Source organism: Misgurnus anguillicaudatus, chromosome 9 (genome assembly GCF_027580225.2).
Source record: "Misgurnus anguillicaudatus chromosome 9, ASM2758022v2, whole genome shotgun sequence".
In the NCBI taxonomy this organism is placed as follows: Eukaryota; Metazoa; Chordata; class Actinopteri; order Cypriniformes; family Cobitidae; genus Misgurnus; species Misgurnus anguillicaudatus.
Genome location: NC_073345.2, coordinates 11,484,412 through 11,505,000, shown reverse-complemented (window position 1 = coordinate 11,505,000; position 20,589 = coordinate 11,484,412). Strand labels below are relative to the sequence as shown.

The 20,589-nt window shown below is 39.3% G+C and overlaps 3 protein-coding genes and 1 long non-coding RNA gene across 4 annotated transcripts in view; 3 read left to right on the top strand and 1 right to left on the bottom strand.

Moving 5' to 3' along the window:
* The window catches only part of arl10 (ADP-ribosylation factor-like 10), a 3,970-nt gene extending 1,056 nt beyond the window's left edge, over positions 1-2,914 (top strand). The window contains exons 2-4 of the mRNA XM_055180004.2: positions 1,247-1,415; positions 1,592-1,767; positions 2,317-2,914. Of these exons, the coding sequence (XP_055035979.1) occupies positions 1,247-1,415; positions 1,592-1,767; positions 2,317-2,475 (504 nt within the window). The 3' untranslated portion in view covers positions 2,476-2,914. The remainder of the gene's footprint in view (positions 1-1,246; positions 1,416-1,591; positions 1,768-2,316) is intronic.
* The window catches only part of LOC141366079 (uncharacterized), a 411,784-nt gene that overhangs the window by 324,282 nt on the left and 66,913 nt on the right, over positions 1-20,589 (top strand). The gene's annotated exons all lie outside the window — the stretch shown is intronic.
* On the bottom strand, positions 3,492-5,218 carry nop16 (NOP16 nucleolar protein homolog (yeast)). Its single transcript, XM_055180005.2, has 5 exons — positions 5,002-5,218; positions 4,681-4,789; positions 4,526-4,592; positions 4,080-4,186; positions 3,492-3,989 (listed from the first exon to the last, which is right to left on the bottom strand). The coding sequence occupies exons 1-5, from the start codon at positions 5,106-5,108 to the stop codon at positions 3,852-3,854; spliced, it is 528 nt and encodes a 175-aa protein (XP_055035980.1). The 5' UTR covers positions 5,109-5,218; the 3' UTR covers positions 3,492-3,851.
* grk6 (G protein-coupled receptor kinase 6) overlaps positions 5,940-20,589 on the top strand; it is a 55,039-nt gene continuing 40,389 nt past the window's right edge. The window contains exons 1-2 of the mRNA XM_055180003.2: positions 5,940-6,194; positions 20,152-20,247. Of these exons, the coding sequence (XP_055035978.2) occupies positions 6,143-6,194; positions 20,152-20,247 (148 nt within the window). The 5' untranslated portion in view covers positions 5,940-6,142. The remainder of the gene's footprint in view (positions 6,195-20,151; positions 20,248-20,589) is intronic.

The window sequence follows — 20,589 nt, the reverse complement described above, 5'->3', positions numbered from 1 at the left end:
TTTGCACTCTCTGCGATCGAAAGGGGGCGTGACCCGATTCATGTTTTTCCAAAAGAACTCTCCGGTGTGTGGTGTCATTGGGATTATTTTGGAGCCTTTCCAATCCAAATCGTAAATAGCAAACTTGTTGACTCTTGATCGGGCTGCTCTGACGTGACCGCTGCAGTAGAGAGCATGCAAGCTTCAACCGGATGTTGCATGCTTGTATAGCTAAAACAGACACTCACAAACGTGACGTGAAAGTGTACTGAGAAATAATATAGACTTTTACAACTATGACAACAGTAAAAGTGCTTTTATAATGTGTCATGCACAGCATTTGTTTTCCTAAAGTCACGTTTGATCTTGCGTTTCTGTGGGACCTTTACGTCACTTTGAAATCGTTACTACAGTCATCATATCGTCCAGTGTGTGCGTTCTGAGGATTATGTTGTTAAAATCGTTTAACACTGTCCCTCTGTCTGTGGTCTCTCATTTTAATGATTTAAAATCATTTAAGAAGTAAAAATCATCCAGTGTGTCCCAGTTCTTAAAGTCCTTAAAGTTTTTTGAAAATATGTTCATTTTCCAGCTCCCCTAGAGTTAAACATTTGATTTTAACAGTTTTAAAATCCATTCAGCTGATCTCCGGGTCTGGCGCTAGCACTTTTAGCATAGCTTAGCACAATCCATTGAATCTGATTAGACCATTAGCATCAGCATCACGCTAAAAAATAACCAAAGAATTTAAATATTTTATATTTAAAACTTCACTCTTCTGTAGTTACATCGTGTACTAAGACCGATGAAAAATTAAAAGTTGTGATTTTCTAGTCTGATATGGCTAGGAACTATACTCTCATTCTGGCGTAATAATCAAGGACTTTGCTACTGTAACATGGCTGCAGGAGGTGCAATGATATTACACAGTGCCCAAAAATAGACCCCTGCTATTGAAAATTACTAAGGGGACTGTTTTGGGCTGCTGTGTAATATCATTGAATGGATTCCAAAAAGGTAAAAATAAAATAGGGGAGCTGGAAAATGAGCATATTTTCAAAAAAGTGGAGTGTCCCTTTAAAGGACGTTAACCGAATATATTGGGATATTGACCAAATTTTTGAGCCTTTAACTTTATTCAAAAAAAGAAAGTGAAACGTGAAAGACAGTCAAATGTGTTAAATATACCAATGAAATGACTAAAATGACATTTGTGAAAATATGGCATTTCAATTACTGACTAACCTTTTCATTTCATGTACTTTAGGAGCAGGTGGAGCGCAGTGAGAAGCAGGTGCTTGTTCTTGGGTTGGACGGCGCTGGTAAAAGCAGTGTTCTGCAGGGTCTGAGCGGAGCGAGGAGGTGCTGCCGACCCACACGCGGCTTTAACTTCGTCAGCCTACACACACCTGGATGCCAGCTGGATTTTCTGGAAAGTATGAATTTTCCTTTCAATGCTCTGTCATGTTACTCATAAAATAGATGTTGCTACAGTACATTCTAATGACTTTAATACCATCAGCCATTTATTTTTTCACCCCAAGCCTTTCGTTTGTGTCTAGCACAAGTAATCATACAGAGAACTTCTGTTTTGATCATCTTTTTCCATCAGTCGGAGGCGGTGAGGACTTGCGAAACTACTGGATGGATTACCTAACTAGAACGCACGTCTTAGTGTACGTGGTGGACTCCTCTGATAGAGCTCGACTCCCTCGGGCCAAAGATGAGCTCCATCGATTGCTGAAAGCAGACATTGGCCTTCCAGTGGTGGTGCTTGGAAACAAGCAGGTGACTTTAGTGTGGATACTTTCAAAAGCATATTTATTTTCTTATACTATTCCACCCTACAACCCATTTTTAGGTCACAACCACTGTGTAATGATATCTCAAAGCACAATATGTATTTTGTGCCACTAGATGTGGTTGTGACTAGAAGGGATACAGCTACGGCCAAAATCTTGTTGGATAAGCATCCCAAACCCAACATCTTGCCAGGTTTGTCCGCAGCTGTATCCACTCTAGCCAGAACCACAAGAAGAGGTCATTAAACAACAACTACAACAGCGTATCTTCTTGATGCTGTGAAAGTGTGTGGAATGATGGGAGTTGTAGTCTTCACCTTCACTGGACAGGACTCACAAATCTTTTTCATGGATGACGTATAGAAATAAAGTTTTACATTATAATGGCTTTATAGAAGCAATAACAGATTGGCGCTTCAAGTACTACTTATACAAGCAACACTGCACAGATCAATCAGCCTATGACAAGTTTAAACCCAAGAGTCCAAGGTTCTTTGGGAATCTGCCCTAAAATGCCTTTTACCCTCTCATTTAGGACAAAGCTAACGCCTGTAGCATCCCGGAGCTGCGTGAAGCTCTTTCTCTCAGCGCTGTAGATGATCAGAGGAAGGTTTTCTTGCTGGCTGCTCAGCAGGGCTCTGATGGACTGAACAGAACCTGTGATCTTCAGGATGTGCTTCTGACATTGGTGTGAGGGGTTGGCATCACATCCCATTCAGTGGCTGCTGGTCATGATTTGACATCATACAAGGACATTCAATCTCATCCGAAGAGTTTAGACACTGTTTCAAAAACACATCACGGGCACTGTGACACTGATGGCTTGTCAATAATAAGTATTAAAAATGAAGAAGTGCTTGGCTATCACTATTTATGCATTTTTATGTAAAGCGACTTTTGCATTCAAGGCACATTTTCAGTACGGTATGTGTGTTCTCTGGGGATCGAACCCATGACATTAACACTGATAATGCAATGCTTTACTAACTGAGCTAAACTTTACGTACAGGGAGAAAAAATTGATTATGCTTGTACAGAGACAGTGAATCATCATATGGTAAAAGCATTTTTGTGTTTGTATATTTTGGTCATTTGAAATAATTATTGTAATGAAGTAAAATATTTAAATCTTATTATGTTACTTTTTATATGTGTAAATTGTATGCATCTTTATACTTCTTGTTGCACTGAATGCATTTTATTTTCATAATCATTAATTTTATGCAAAATATTTATTTTTTTGATGAAATATGACCTGAGCATTTTGTCATATTCACTCAAATAATAAGTGTGCGTATACGATGACTCAGACAAATTTTTATTCCTAATTATGATATAGGCTTAAATAGCAGGTAGTTTTGAAATTGTACTTAACAGGCTCTCTTACGTTTGAAATTAATTCGGTCTGCTTATGCAAGTGGATTGAATTACCATAAAGAAGAGCTAGTAACACAAAGGGAGGATTATATTAAATTCATCCGACATTCGGACTTGCAAACAGTACGGGTGAATTTAATTAGAAAATACATTGGTTATACATGCTCGTACACTACAGCTATAAAATGCCCCTACAGATGCCAATTTTATTATTGAAATAGTTTCCTGTTCTGTTGGGGTTGGACAATTTGCAATGCTGATTTTCTAACAGTCAGAACTTTCATACATTTGATTTAACTGGAAAAGCAGTTTAGACACAAAACATCAATGTGATCAGATTTTTGCCTCTGATGCTTTTTTATTAAACATCATGGGACACCAAAGTGCCCTATTCATGAAAAGTTCACTTTTTAAATTGCATTATATCAAATGGTCGGTTATTGCATAAAATTTACTTCTTGAGTCTAAATGTGTGCATTTTTACGTCAACACAATCTTTAAATTCCTTATACACATCAGGAATATTCACATTTACAAGATGAAAATACAGAACTCGAATGTTAACATGTTACTGATTACGCAACAGTGCGTAATCACAATAAATGTTTACACTCCTTGCAACACCAAACATACAAATGTTCTGGCTGTCCACTTGAAAAGTTAATAAGTCCTTATAAAACAGTTTATGAAACATCACGCAGACTTCTGCGTCTTCAGCGATGCAATAAATGCAGCATATTCCTCAGGATGACACCGCTTGTAAAACTCCACTTTTCGTTTGATCTGTTTTGGTGTGTCCTGATAGTAGTTCTTCTCATCTCTTGCCATTGCCTGGTGTGATGATAAAATAAATCATTAAGCATCACATGTACACCAATTTGACATTTATTTGGGTTATAAATATGTACAGCTTTCTCATACCTTGTAATTCTCATTGTGTTCCCTCACCATATGCTGTACATATTCAATCATATCTGTGGAGCACGTTGCTCGGCTATTTCCCCGTTGACTGGCCTCAGCTTCCATTTCTGTAAGAAGATCATAATATTTATATGTTTGGTTGTTTGTTTATTTGTATAAGTGTGTAAGATGTAACATTCCTGCTGGCTTCACAAAATTTTGAACAGGGGAAACAATGGTAAATGCAATAATACACACAACATCTACAAGTAAAGAGAAAATGCTTCCAGTGTTTAATGTTCTTGATGTTAAAAAACGTGTATACATGACACAAAATACTCGTGGAATGTATATTAAAGTGCCTTTGTCTATTAAAACTCAGAGCATGTTCTGGTGCTATAGTGAGTCATCACTTCATGTCTCAAGTAAAAATTGGATTTGAAACCACACTATTTTGGATAGCTCACCTTTAATTACATAGGGTTTCAATGGTACATTTGCCTCCATTGGTTCGTCTTCTTCTTCAATGTTATGCTAAAGCAGTAAAACACAACAGGCTGTGAATAATAAGGCAGATGTATCCATACACAATGCACAGTAGAAATGTAAAGTTGAAACTTGCCTGTTTGTTTTTAATGGGAAGGATCCCCTTTTTTCCAATTAACAGCCCCATGTCTTGAAGATTTTGCTTAGGTGTTTTCTGGTCATCCCAAGCCTTACGGATCTGAGCACTTTAACCATGCATAAGTTACATGACAACCAGATTACATGATGTAAACGACAACATATGATGTTGCATATGACAGAAGGGCCGTGTTTTAACTATTTCAAGTAGTAACTGAAGATTATTCGGAATGAACTTAATTATTTGTTAATAACGTAAGATAAGGCAAATAAACAAACAGTTTTAGTGTATGCTGTAGAGATATATAGTAATACGTACCATTCAATTTTCGGTTTATACTTTCTCTGGAACTGCTTCTTAAGCTTCTTTTTATTCGTATTGTAATTAAATGTGTTACGATTACGAGATTTCTTGAGTTTACCCATAACTATAATAATAAACGGACACAACAGTACAGTAACGTTAGTCTATCCTACGTTCACCACGAGGAAATACGGAAATATTCTTCTTCTTCTTCTCTGGCTTCAAAGGCAAATCACACTGACAGAGTTTTATATCGCCACCTGCTGGAGACCAATAACGTTAAACAAGTTTAATCTTAATATATTTTGTATTTATATTATAAATTATATTTATTGTATATATAAATAATTATTATTTAGGTATTTGATATAAATTATTTGGGAATACTTATTTACTTTTACTTTTTATACTGGTAATAATTATTTTAAAAACAAAGTCCACATCTACCAACTTTACCTCTAGATGGGGCTGTTTACTCAGATATTACAGATTCCCGACCAATCACATTATGATATTTTAATACACACTAATGACACATTAATGTCACGAATTGCATTGTGAGAGCAAATATATGACGTGTTACACATAACACATTTGAATAAAAAAAATGAATAAAACAAGAGGTCGAGTCGATTGGTACACAAGGTAGTCAACCGTAAAGATCTTTTATGCACCTTGAATGATAACTTACCTGTTTTGCTGATACTCGTGTTATCAATAAAAAATAAAGTAATACACGAGTAGTCAAATTGTGAAATAATAATTATACTATGGTAAAGGTAGATCACGTGACATTCAGACTCTATCCTGACGTTATCTTATAAATATTCATGTATCTCTGAGTAAGAGGAGGACGCTTGTTGCGCGCCACAGACGCTCGCAGTAGGTTACCAAGCAACGTCACCACGACATATTAATATTCATGACTCGAGCCTTCGCCATAGTAAAGAGATCGGTGTTCTATCTACGCAAGGCTGACCGAAGCTTCTGGGCGGAGAATCAGAAGAGCGAAACGGCGGAGCAGAGAGTCACTCAGGGTTAATAATATTCCGCCGTGGGGGGGAGCGGGGGAGGATATACACATACATACATACATACACACTGCCAACCCGGCGACGAGGTTGGGCCTGCGGTGCCTGCCTACAACCCAGGAAACATGGAGCTCGAGAATATCGTGGCCAACACTGTTTTGTTGAAGGCGAGAGAAGGTAAGACATGATCCTGTCACTTTATACATCTTCAAACGCCGCGCTATCTATCTAGATATAATGGGGATTCCCCTATAGGAAGTTAGGCCAAAAAAGACTAAAACAGTGCATTAAATGTAAGCCTTTGTGTTGTTTCAGCATTTACGAAACGACTCGAACGCGAGAATTAAACGTTGGTCATGATGCGTTGTTCAGCGTCTGCTTTTTTGCGCTCTTAACCTTGAGCAATAAAGATGTAGCCTGTCAATCAAAATAAATAAATAAATCACACCATTGTCTGTCTGTGTTCGTTTATGTCAAAGGCCTGTTTGAGTTTTATGACGTTTTTGAGTGTCTTGTTTAAATGAGAAGCGATAAACGCCGCTGTCTTTGGGGTAATGCACTGACAGTAAGTGCTGTTGTATATTGACAGCAGTCATTACTGTATGTGTGCTCGAGATAAGAGACTGCATCTCTGAATGAACACACTGTTATAATCATGGTCTTATTGGTGCTGTCAGATAGCATCGTTTGTTTGTGGACAGTCTACTAGTGAGCTGCCTACCTAGGAAGCGTATCATGATGGCCCGAAATTATGTCTATGTCGGCTGTTTCAGTTTTGTGACATTTTTTGCAGGTCTTGTATTTGAATTAAAACAAAGTTCGCTTTTAGTATGACTATGTTAGTTGTAAGGGCATCTGTACTGTACACTAGTGTGCTTCTGAACAATGACACAATTCGCAGTTAAAACTTACAGTCCCATACTTCCGCCAATAGGGCTCAACGATTTTTGTGACCTCAGTCAGCATTTTAGATTCTCAGTAATGTCATTGGCTATTTTTAAAGGGGAGGAGCCACACAATTTACCCGCCTTAATTTCCTGTATTAATGGAAATTTTGGCTGTGGCCCAAAGCGCTAAAAGGCTGACTTCGGAGGCAGCATTCGAAGGCATCAATGTACGTCCAAATTTAATGTTAGTTTTACTTCCTGTCTACTGAGATAGCTTTATTGTCCTGTCCCGTAATTCTATGCGTGGGCGTGCACAGGAAATGTGATTGGTCGAGCCTGGCAGGTTCGAAAAAATAAAGTGGCGGCCAAGAAAGCCGCTGGAGCACAGTTTTAGTGTAAATAAAGTTATATTTTCACTTTTTACACCTTTTAATTGCATTTCTAGCGAGAAATTAGTATGGTAGTTTCAAATATGAGATTAACTATCGCTCTTTGTTTCAGAATTAGGGTGGCCTTTCGTGCCAGTTCCGCCGGACACGTCCCGAACATGTTTTCGGGTTCGTTCCCTGGAAGTCGCGTTGCTCGACCGCATACGTCATCGAGGTTCTCACATTTCAGTTAAAATACATTAGAAAATTAAGATTTATTTCTTTTAAGACATACAATCATTGTAGTTTCATTCTTACCTTGAAATGTAACGGTTGCTTTTGTGAAATTAAACCCGAAATATTAAACCTTGATGACGTATGCGGTCGACCAACGCGACTTCCGGAGAACGAACCCGAAAACATGTTCGGGACGTATCCGGCGGAACTGGCACGAATGGCCACCCTAGACAGAATTACGTTGTGCTGCATATGAAGTCTGTCCAAATGCGTTTCTCAGAGCTGCCTTTATGCCTCCGAATCATTGCGTTCACAACGCCACCGTCAATAAACGCTCTGGCTGCCCTGCCAATGGCGCTATAGAGAAAGAGTAGTGGACGTTCTGACGCTCGAATGCATTCTCTGGAATCCTTTTCCGCCTTCCGATTGGTTGCTGCTGAACGTTTTCGCCTTTCGATTGTTTGCCGCCGAACTGCGTCATAGCTCATTACCATAAAGTTGAGTTGATTTCAACTCTCCTTGATGCTCACACTGCTCGCCAGAGCTCGCCGCCGGCTCTCATTTAAAATGAATGGCTTCCAGCCACTTTGACGCTCTGGCCGGTGGCGTTGTGAACGCACAGTAAGCTTTCATTTGTGCATGATTCACAGCTCCGGGAAACACATTCGGACAGCCTTCATAGGCAGCGTAATGGAATTCTGTTTGAAATATTAACAGAGTGTGCCATTGTGTTAACTAATCCCATATTTTAAAGCTACATTACTAATTTCTCGCTAGAAATGCAATCGAAAGGTGTAAAGGGTGTAAAAAGTGAAAATAAAAGTTTATTTACACAGGGCTCGCAAAATCGCTAGCTTGACGTCCCGGGGCTATTGCGAATTCCTGTCGGGCTACCAAAATGTATCTCCCCCCTGCCCTTCGGACTATCTTAGGGAGGAAAAAATATTTTAATGTTTTTGCATTCTCTCAGATTTAGTTGGGTAGTTATATTATATGTAGTTTGGCGCCATTGTCAGTCATTACTATCTAAGTGAAACTGTCAGGAAATTAAGTGACAGCATAATTAAACCATACTTTGCACACGCTTCTCCCGGCTCTGCTCTTCACAAGTACCCGCTTGCTCTTGTGCTCAGCAAAAAGTGCAAACTCCAAATTTTATCATTTGCGTTTTCAGAGACTAACATTGTTTTAGCGTTTATTTTTTCATTTAGTAACTTAAATATGTGAGAAGGAAAATATATTTGAATGTTTTCCAATCGATTTGACACGTCTAAACGTCACATTCCCCACTCATGCAGACGCATATAGAATTGTGGGACATTAAAGGCAGCGAAGGATACATCTATGTCAACCTGATGAAGCTATCTCAATAGACAGGAAGTGAAGCAAATATTGCATTCGGACATGCCTTGATGCCTTCCTGTCTTGAAATGCTGCCTCCGAACTTAAATTTAAAAGTGCACTGTGTAGATTTTCGTGGGGTTGTGACCACCCAGTATTTTACCACCCTGTTGGTGATGCACCAATTCACCGCAGTGGTTGTATAATGTGTGTGTGGGCATATAGGCTTATATATAATGCATACATATATTTTAAAATATGAAAATGTAAACAAGGATCAGGCATACCTTTCTTAGCTTTTCACAAGCACCGGTTTCTTTTTCCGCCGGTGGGTGCTCGTCACAAGCAATGCTTAAATTACTGAGCAACGACAGACGCTCTGGAGCGCCCATGCACTTTGAAAAGCAGAAGAGCAGCGCAGTCACGTTTACCACATGGTTTTAGACATGAAATGTGAAGCACATGAGCATGCAGGGAACTACACTAACCTTTTCCACTGGTGGCACTTGCGCTACCAACTTTTTCAGTTACTGGCGCAAAATATGATTTGGTCACACATATTTTTTTCAAGTTATATTAAGGCGCTCTGGTTAATAATGAACAATAATGAAACTGTATTGCATACAGATATGCTTTTTATTTTACTTGCCATCTTTTAAACCACATGCCGCCTTGTTTTCTTAAACGTTGCAGTCAGTGTTTCCCACAGATCTGAAATTTACTTGGTGGTGGTAACCGGTAAAAAGGGCAATCACTACCCACTGACAAATAATGGTCTACTATACATATGACGAAGAACTAATAATGTGTGACACAACACAATACTTTGATTTATTGAAAATTAATATTAATTTCACATTATATTTCATTAATCTAAACACTCCAAACTTTCTTTGCCATTAACAAAGCTGACACTGTTTGTCAAAGCACCACGAAAACACTTACTGTTTTTGCACTGTTATATGAAGCAATTAGACCCCTTTTATCAAACTCAATATAATACAATACTATGTATAGTATATTAATAGACAGTGCAGGTCTATATATTATAAATGTGACTGATGTTATGACTGATGTTATAATGGTAATAATTTCTATTAAATAGGCACTTTTACTGCTTTTGCTCTATCTTTCTATTTCTCTCTTGCCGATTTAAAAAGCTTAATCCACTTATTATTTCAATAATATTATTCCACTTATTTTATTTTCAAATCTACTTGCTGTCCCGGTGACAAACTTTACATTGCTTTGCTCGTTTAGTGCAATGGGCTTGACATTAGCACTGCTTTTTTGCTACAATCTGTGCAAACTTAATATGGATATGGTTTTAGAAAATATATGGTTTATTAATAATAAGATTATTAAAAACTAGGGATGCTCCGATCGATCGGCCGCAGATCGGTATCGGCCGATAACGGCATTAAATGACTCGATCGGTCCTCGTTAAATTTGCCGATCTCATGAACCGATCTTTCTGTTTACTTTTGTCTGTCATGATATGGCTCCTCAATGCGGCTGAACGTAGAGACCATTTTTACGCAGTGAGAGCATTTTTATAACCTGTGGCTGATGAGCGACGTGTAGATTTGCATTTCTCTCTTTGCCTTTACAGAGATATGTGTATTTTCTATGAGGACGCGGTCCGGTCCTAACATCGCGACGCGTCTTCACATCCCCATCAAACAGCGTATACAACACATATCTATCGCGGACAATTGCATCCTCATGTCAAAAGTTTATTATTCGCATGCGTTTTAAAGTTTTGAGCGTTTAAACTTTAATTTTCCTCACAGCTGCTCTCGTCTGCATACACCAGCCGCGCGCACACACAGCAGCCTGTCATCAGTGCACGTGAACAGAGCGATCTCTGTCAAGTCTTAAAGCTACAGTAACCTAATTCATCTCTCAATAAAATCACTCTCTGCTCTTCACTAAAGAACTGTTGTACTTCATACGAATGCGTGTATATTTAATTCATACAGTAAAGACTGTTAACTGTTTTATTTTCATTAGTTTTTACAGACATAAGCCTTTTTAAAGGCATATTAAATTTCTCTTTGCAGAAGAAAATTGTGCTAATTTATTTGATTCTCTATTAAAACAATAATATACCTAATTACTGCAAGTAATATAACAAAGGCAACATCTGTGGTTTTACTTTATCTAGAAAAAATGTTAAAAGTTACAGTCATCAAAGAGCTTGCATATCAGCTTGAAAAATCGGTATCGGCATTGGTATCGGCCGATCACGAAGACAACAAATCGGTGATCGGTATCGGCCTGCAAAAATCCTGATCGGAGCATCCCTATTAAAAACATGTGAGAAAGAAAACGCAGCGCGTGGTCGTATCAAGAACCATCGCCATAGAAACCGAAGGCACGCTAAACTGCACTCGAGCTTTAGCGCGATAGCGCTCATGGCCGTTTTCCGATCGACTCGGGTTATAAACTCAATATTAATCAGACTTGGGACCCAAAGTAATTAAACCAGGACCTAACCGGACCCGACAGACCATTTAAAATATAAACCCGGAACCATACGGGTCCCGCGTCCTCAGTGAAGAAAGACCTCTGCTCAAGTTCAGAAACATGGAAGACACTGCGCTTGCGTCGCGTCGCACCCAATTCATTGAGAAACAGCTGAGCACGCAAACGCACACTGAGATGGGGAGAGACACGACGTGCTTTCACGCAAAATGAAGCCAACGTGTTGATGGCTCAGAGCACGTTATAAAACGTTTTCTTAAAATCCACAGTTATGTTTTAATAAATGCTCATAGTAAATCATAGCATATTGTCTAAAACATTAGGTAGCACATTTGCGACCCATTAAAAATTAGGGTCGCAACGGCAGTTCAAAAGGTCGCATATGCGACCATTTTGGTCGCAGTGTAGCTCCCTGTAATATGTGCTTGGCCATTTCGGTGGGTGCTCGAGCCCAGCCCCGGAGCACCTACGGGATTGGCGCCTATGTGCGTGCTGTAGCCCTTCCATCCGTAAAACAACACCTGGTTCAAGTGAGGAATCTTTTTGGGGTTATAATGTTTCAAGCGGCGCTGAAAATGCATTCTGGTGGTGTACTATTAGTGCAGATTGATACTTTTTTGCAACCCTGAGTGACCAAGAGACAATATCTTGCCACATTGTTCTGCTCCTAAGCAGCGGGTCATCAGTTGCCTCCGCTTGCAAATAGTGCACTACCTCTGAGTCTGCTGGCCATTTGCGCTCACCTGAACTTGAAGACATCTTGCTGTGCGAGATTGTAATTTATATTTTTGGTGACATGCACACCACCGCGGTCCCACTTCACCACCACGGGTCGCACTTTACAACCACAGTTGTGCTGTGTTTATGTCAACCGTCACAGCCGTATATTTTTGCAGCATCTAATAATGACATTGCCAATTCCAACAAACTGCTCCGTCCACCACTCCCCCCATCGTTCGAAACAGGACAAACATGTCGTCGTCTGAGACAACATGGTAACAAAACACTCTTTGTAGAGCAGTTTGTCCTTTTAGGGCTGCTGTAGAAACATGGCGGGACTAAATGGGGACTCTCATGTAAAGAGACCCGCGGTGTATTTAGATTAAAATGGCTCATTCTCACGTCATAAAAATGTAAGGGTACCAATTGACTTTCATAGTCGAAAAAGCAAAACGATGGATACCATCAACTATTTGCTCACAGTTGTCAGTGGTTAGTTATATTGGTGATCAAAATATTCGAACAGAGCTAGTTTTTTGGTAGTTTTTAAGTTTACATTCTTTTACAACCTACAAATGGCTTTATTACCCTTGTTCACATTAGGACTTTTTGTGATTTTGAAAGCTGTTCTATTCCACAAACAGAATTTCAGTTTAGTCATTATTGATTGCTTAATGTTTCTTCCTTTTTTAAGACTACATCAACAGTAGCACTAGCATACACTTTTTGGCACCAGGTTCATTTTTATTTTCTTTTAACTATCAAACTATTAACTAGGGCTGTCAAAATTTTAATCGCATACAAAATAAAAGTTTGTGTTTGTATAATATATTTCGGTGTGTATTGTGTGTAATGTATATATAAATACACACATACATGTATAAATTGAAGATTTTTTCTAGTTTATGTATATTTATTATTATATATATGGGTGGATGGTTGGATGGATAGATAGATAGATCAAAAAGCTGGTACTCGAATCTGGTTGGCTAAAAGTCCTTCCCAGGCATATGATATTGTACTGATAACATAACCGTAACCGCTTCACCATTTGTATCATTATGCTGCCACATCATTAGAATTAGTGATGGAGGCTCACTATAAGCACTGGCTCACTACACACTTGATGACTTATTTTCACGTGAGGTGACTATTAAAACACGTTGTGAGATATCACCACTGACTTAAAGGAATAGTCTACTCATTTTCAATATTAAAATATGTTATTACCTTAACTAAGAATTGTTGATACATCCCTCTATCATCTGTGTGCGTGCACGTAAGCGCTGGAGCGCGCTGCGATGCTTCGATAGCATTTAGCTTAGCCCCATTCATTCAATGCTACCATTTAGAGATAAAGTTAGAAGTGACCAAACACATCAACGTTTTTCCTATTTAAGACGAGTAGTTATACAAGCAAGTTTGGTGGTACAAAATAAAACGTAGAGCTTTTTTAAGCGGATTTAAAAGAGGAACTATATTTTATGGCGTAATAGCACTTTTGGGAGTACTTCGACTCGCCTGAAAAGTCCGCTCCCCTTCTCCCTCTCATAATGGGAGAGGGAGGGTGTTACTGCGCCGAGTCGAAGTACTCCCAAAAGTGCTATTACGCCATAAAATATAGTTCCTCTTTTAAATCTGCTTAGAAAAGCGCTACGTTTTATTTTGTACCACCAAGTGGAGTCATGTGATATAGCTCTATATCATCACGGCTGCGATTGCTGAACCATTAACAAAATAATTACACACAGTGAGTGCTCACACATATATTATGCAAAAACAAACTTTTATTTTGTATGCTATTAATCACAATCTTTTGACAGCCCTACTACTAATAGTTAGACATGGTCCCTTCTCAAAATGTGTAGATGTTTTATCTTTTCAATACAAGTTTAACACTGTCGACAGCATACAGTATCGGCATGCTCTTGTTTACCACAGTAAATGGTTTTGGCTTGTAATAACATTTAAAATTTAATGACAATAGGATATTGTTGTATGTTTTCTCCTATAGATATCTATTGTAAGTGCGTGAATTTTAGGGCTGATCCGAATACCACTTTATGAGCTTCGAAGGTTCGGTAGTAATCAACACCGAATATTTTTCTAAACACACAAATCACTCCCATTTAGGGTTGCAGAATTCCTGAAATTTTTAATGCTGGAAACTTTCCATAAAAATATATGGAGATTAAAGGTGTAGCAGAGGATTTTAGAAAAGAACCGCCTTCTCCACTTTTTGAAAAAATGCAATTGCGCAACACTCCTGATTGACAACTAGGAGGACCAATAGTCTTGATGATCCACCCGGAAAAAGAAAATCCTCCGCAATACCTTTAATAGGAATGAAATAGGAATTAAAAAAATTGCCTATAACAGGGAACTTAAATGTAGTTTAAAAAACTCTTGCAGCAAAATTTTGTTTAAAGAATGTGAGGGGTAGAAATTTAACCGAAATTGCATTAAATCATGTTGTTTTAGTCACATGCACACACCACACTGCTTACTAAAGGGCCATTGAGGCCACACCCCCTGCATGTACTTGCATTCTTCCATAACATGCTCAGATCATTTCTTGAATTATGCACACAAAATAATGCATTCACGTAAGTTACATAAATTTGTTTAAATCCTCTTTGTGCTGTTTGTAAGCTAGTGTGCAACAACCATTATACCATTGCAAAGACAAATCTGACTGACCCCCCATTCAGACAGCCAGCGACCAGCAGTAGCAGAGCGACGCGATCTCATTCATTTCAATGGAAACCGGGCGACTTTCGGCGGCATGAGCGAAAGTGACCGTTGGCGACCGTATGGGCGTGTCCAGCAATGCGGGAAAGTTAAGAAAAGTTTAACTTTATGCAAATGTCGAGCGAATTTCGGGAGCGCCTACCAATGAGAACGAGGTAGTGGAGTTCACGTCATCGTTCTCTCGTCAGTTATTGGCGTGGGTGGTACTCATTTGTGAATGACAAGCAGATTTAGAAACGCCTCATTGAAAGAGACGGGGGACACACAGCAATGACATCGCTGGCTGTCTGAATGCGGCGTGAGAAAACATTTAGGTGAGATAATTAAAAAAGCAGTGTCTAAAAATGACCCACTCACTCCCCCGAAATAAAAAAATTCTCCAAATATCACTTAAAGGCAGGGTGCATGATCTCTGAAATCCAATGTTGACATTTGAAATCACCTAAACAAACACATCCCTACCCCAATAGAATCTGGACCTTCTTTTGATAGACCCGCCCCACACATACGCAACCCAGGTAATGATGTTGGTTAGTAGATGCAATATGTCATTTTTAAAAATGGAAAGACCTTACATGCATGTCTGCTTATGACTAAACATAATGTTTATTTGTGTTTGTATATGGTATAGTTTATATAAATTCCTGTTAAATTTCCAATTTGGAATATTTCCAAAATTCCCCAAATTAAGTTCCCATGGAAAATTCTTGGAAATCTTTCTGCCCCTTTGCAACCCGACTTCCATATTAGAAAGCAGCACAGTAATAACTGACCACATAAAAAGTAACAATTAAATATAGCTGCAAGCAGCGATGGCGGGCCCTCGCACGTTTATGTACCGCTACACGGTGCCTTCGAGGAAAACGATGCACGGTGGGCAAGTGCATCAAGTGGGTAAATATCTGTGGAGTATTTCATGTTGCTACTGACCTATTTAGGTACTGTAGGTAAAAGAAACCCCACATTTTAGACAATCGGGGGCGCTAGTGAGCCACTAAATAGACATGCCTTTATCTGACCTTTTTGTCAACACTTAACAGCCGACAACTCTGATGTGTGTGCCAAATTTAAAGTTAATCTAAGCACGCCAAGAGCCTTAAATATGCCTGAAATAAAAGTAAAGTTTGACGCGTTGCCATGGGACCGGCATTCGAGATGTCAAAAATTCCTTCGCAATTTATCATCTACAATGTCTCGGCATCATGTTGACCACTTTTGGTGTCAATCGCATGAAAATCCTAGAAGGAGTATTTAAAAGAACATCGGATGGAACTGTCAAAAAAATCCACCTTTGTGACTGACACACTTCCTGGCGCCTGGTGGTGGCGCTATAACCGGGAGTCACAATAGGCATATCGATGCGATCGGAATCTTCAGCCGAACAAACACCCCGCGTGTCATTACAATAAGACATTTTTTGCCTTAGATATTAGACAATTCCTGTTTCTCTGATTTCGCCATAAGTTTGTCGCCTCGCCATGACAGAACCGTTCGAGATATCAAAAATCCCTTCGCAATTTAGCAAGTCCAATGTCTTGACATCATGATCAGCACGTTTGGTGTCAATCCCATGAATCCCCTAGAAGGAGTATTCAAAAGTTCACCGTATGCATTTTTGAAACCATCCAAAATGGCCGACTTCCTGTGAGGCGGAGCTAATAGGTTTGATTGTGAAAGTTGTTCGGGTCGATGAGATCTATATACGTACCAACTTTCGTACATGTGCGTACATGTTTGCCCGATTTGTGCACCAATATTTTTTTTGCATTACAGGGGGCGCTACAGAGCCCTACTGCCACACCCGTGTTCCAGCGTTTGCCCAGTCCTAATGGCCAATGACTTTGAGGTCTGTGCCAAATTCCCGGTGTTTTCGAGCATGTTAAGGCACCCAAAGTGCATGCCAAGTGCTTAAATATCCCTGAAAATGAAAGTAAAGTTTGACGTGTTGCCATGGGAGCAGCATTCGAGATATCAAAAATCCCTTCGCAATTTATCATCTACAATGCCTCAGCATCATGTTGACCACTTTTGGTGTCAATCGCATGAAAATCCTAGGAGGAGAATTTAAAAGAACATTGCATGGAACTGTCAAAAAATCCACCTTTTGTGACTGCCACACTTCCTGGTGCCTGTTGGTGGCGCTATACCCGAGACTCACAATAGGCACATCGATGCGATCGGAATCCTTGGCCGAACATACACACTGCGTTTCATCCCAATAAGACATTTTTTGCTTTAGATATTAGACACTTCCTGTTTCTCTGAATTCGCCATAAATTTGTCGCTTCGCCATGGCAACACCGTTCGAGATATCAAAAATCCCTTCGCAATTTAGCAAGTCCAATGTCTCAGCATCATGTTCACCACGTTTGGTGTCAATTGTATGAATTCCCTAGGAGAAGTATTTAAAAGTTCATGACTGACACACTTCCTGGCGCCTGGTGGTGGCGCTATACCCGAGACTTACAATAGGCACATCGATGCGATCGGAATCTTCAGACGAACAAACGCCCCGCGTGTCATCACTATAAGACATTTTTTGCCTTAGATATTAGACACTTCCTGTTTCTCTGATTTCGCCATGACTTTGCCGCTTCGCCATGGCAAGACCGTTCGAGATATCAAAAATCCCTTCGCAATTTAGCAAGTCCAATGTCTTGACATCATGATCACCACGTTTGGTGTCATTTGCATGAATCCCCTAGGAGGAGTATTCAAAAGTTCACAGCATGCATTTTTTAAACAATCCAAAATGGCGGACTTCCTGTTGGGCGGAGCTAAAATGTTAGAGGGCGAAAGTTGTTCGGGTCGATGAGATCTATATGTGTACCAACTTTCGTAAATGTGCGTACATGTTTGCCTGATCTGTGCACTCCTGTTTGTTTTTGCATTACAGGGGGCGCTACAGAGCCCCTGTGTCACGCCCGTGTTCCAGCCTTTGGCTTTGGGCGATAACGTACGAATCTGATGTATTTTCAAATTTTATATTGTTTTCGAGTATTTTAAGGCCCCAAAAATGTCCAAAATTTTTTAAAAAAAAAAAAAAAAAAATAAATAAATAAAAATAATCCGAGCAAAAACAATAGGGCTTCGCACCTTTCGGTGCAGGCCATTCTGGCCTGCTCCTCGGTGCTCGGGCCCTAATTAAGCAAAAGAATAACAATGAAGAAGTTCAACGAACTGTAATAAATAAAGTACACGCTATCATACTTTCAGTATCAAGTTTATTTACTGACCCTCAGGCCATCCGATATGTTGGTGACATTTTTCCATCAGTAGAATGATAAAGAAGATATTTTGCAGATACCAGAGTACTTTCTAATACAAAAGTAATCCCCATGACTTGGGGATGGGCGACAATTTGCATGTGATTGTCATTGCGCATCTCTTCAATGTAGCCGGTTTCATGATTTAAAGTAAATCGCCATCACATGCTTTGAGATACAGCGCCATTTACAGCACAGCTTGTCAGTGAACTACAGCTTTGTGTAGTAAATGCCGCTCCATCTAAATAGCAGGTGATGGCGATTTACTCGTAATCAAGGAAGTGGCTTTACTGAAGATATCGTATGCAAATTATTGCCCATCCCTACCATGACTCCTGGTGACATATTGACGTCATTTGTTAGAAATATGGCTTGGGCGTCGTGACGTCATTACTTGGCATGGCGGCCATGTTGATTGCCTCCTTTACGGCTACTCGGACTACTGTGCTCTGTTTATAGACATACTCCATCTCAGTCGTGTGTCTTATTTGATTAATTTGGCGTTATTATTTCAACCATGGCAAACCATTGCTGTATTAATAATAAAGTAGCACTTTACATTAAAAATGACAGATAAGAAGGACAATACTTCATTATGTTTTATTCCATGCAGGAAACCAAACATTAACCTCAACCCCTCAGTAATGTGTATACATGACATATAAATGACATTTATATATACGACAGTGAAGTATAACATTTGAATATTAATTTATATAGCTTAAGTCAACATTCAACATTGAAAATAAGGGAAATTCCCGGGTTACTCGCCGAAAATACGGGAAAAATTCAACATTCCACCAAACGAATATTCAAATAATCTAATATTCTGGTCCAGCCCTAGTAAATATGATCACATAAAAATTTTGCACAACAGGAAAGATAGCTCAGTTGGTAGAGCATTGCATTAGCAGCATAAAATGGGACCATACCAAGGAACGCACATACTGATAAAATGTATATATAGCTTGTAATGCATTGTAAGTCACTTGGATAAAAGCATCTGCCAAATGCATAAATGTAAGTGTAATGAAAGACAAATGTTTGTCTCTTTCTGATTAATATTAAGAATTTGACGAAACAATGGGGCCTAGTTATGCCCCCCATTATCTCTGCATTGAGACTGCATAAACAATACATTTCACAAACCACTTGCATCCTGGCCGGTTCCCACAATGATAACACAATGTGTTTGCTTCTGTACCGGTACCACCATAATCTGTTTCCTGTGAATCTTCCTTTTGGTTTGAATTGCAAATAGCAGACAGTGGCATTAGCTTCCTGCTAGCATTTCAACCTTCACTTTGCCTAGTGAATACCCACAAGTGAGAAGTCTGTTGTGTGTTACTTGATGTCTAGGCTTGCGCAAGAGGTTTAGATTATGTAACGTTGATGAATTTCTCAGCTCGAGTCGCATACAGTTACGTTCAATGCTCTCGGTCACGAGATTCACCCGTACCTGTTTGTAATAGTCGCATCACTTCACCCCCCATCCCATTAGTGTAGATTCTGTTCCTCAAAACCCATAACCTAGCAACAATGCAAACATTCAGTGTCCCCTCCGTTCACGATGAGCATATCCCGCATGCAGGATCGCCTCCTGACCTTTCCATGTTGACAAGCGCCTCAGGTCCAGCACCTGGAGCAGTCATTCTAACCGGGCACCCGGAGCCTCCGTGATGACGCTGGCACAGATGGACACAGGCCAGCAGGACATTCTCCTAACATTGGCATGATTCTTGTTCTGAAATCAATCTGTGGATAGTGACAGCAGAAAGCACTTATTGGGCAGCACTTAGACACAAGAATTTCTGTTTAAAGGAATAGTTCACCTAAATTTGAAAATGTACTCACGCTCATGCCATCCCAGATGGATAGACAACCATCTTTGTTGTGAAAAGATTTATTTATTGAGAAATGTGTTTGTGCTGTCTTTAAAATGAATGTCCCTTGTTTCATGTTTTGTTAATTATTCAATCTTTACATATGGATTGTGAGGTACAGTATATGCATGTAGGATAGTATGAACTTCAGTACTTCCTGTCTCTGCCATTAACTTTTTATTGATTTTTTACAGGAGGTGGTGGGAACAGAAAAGGCAAAAGCAAGAATTGGAAACAGATGCTTCAGTTCCCTCATATAAGCCTTTGCGAGGAGTTACGTCAAACTATAGGTACATGCACGCACCTCACATGTCAAAAAATGGCCCTAGCTGTCACTGGTGCGGTACCCTTTTGAAAAGTACATGCATCTAAAGAGGTCACATTAATATATTACAGATATTGGTAGCGAATATATGTGATTTTTTTTGACAACTTTTTCTAAACTTGTTTACTACTGTTTAGAATCACTTACCCGAAATGATTTTTAAAGGGCACATAATGCAAAATCCAATTTTATAATGTGTTTGGACATAAATGTGTGTTGGCAATGTGTGAACACAACAATCCTACAATGAAAAAATCCACTTACTCCTTTTTTAATCCCTGTTTAACCAAAGCATTTGACATGCTGT

Excerpts from the sequence above, each read along its gene's own strand:
- nop16 (XM_055180005.2), bottom strand. The coding sequence starts at position 5,108 with ATGGGTAAACTCAAGAAATCTCGTAATCGTAACACATTTAATTACAAT. Across the intron at positions 4,790-5,001 it reads TATAAACCGAAAATTGAATG|TGCTCAGATCCGTAAGGCTT; the intron begins GTACGTATTACT and ends GCATGGTTAAAG. Across the intron at positions 4,593-4,680 it reads TTCCCATTAAAAACAAACAG|CATAACATTGAAGAAGAAGA; the intron begins GCAAGTTTCAAC and ends TTACTGCTTTAG.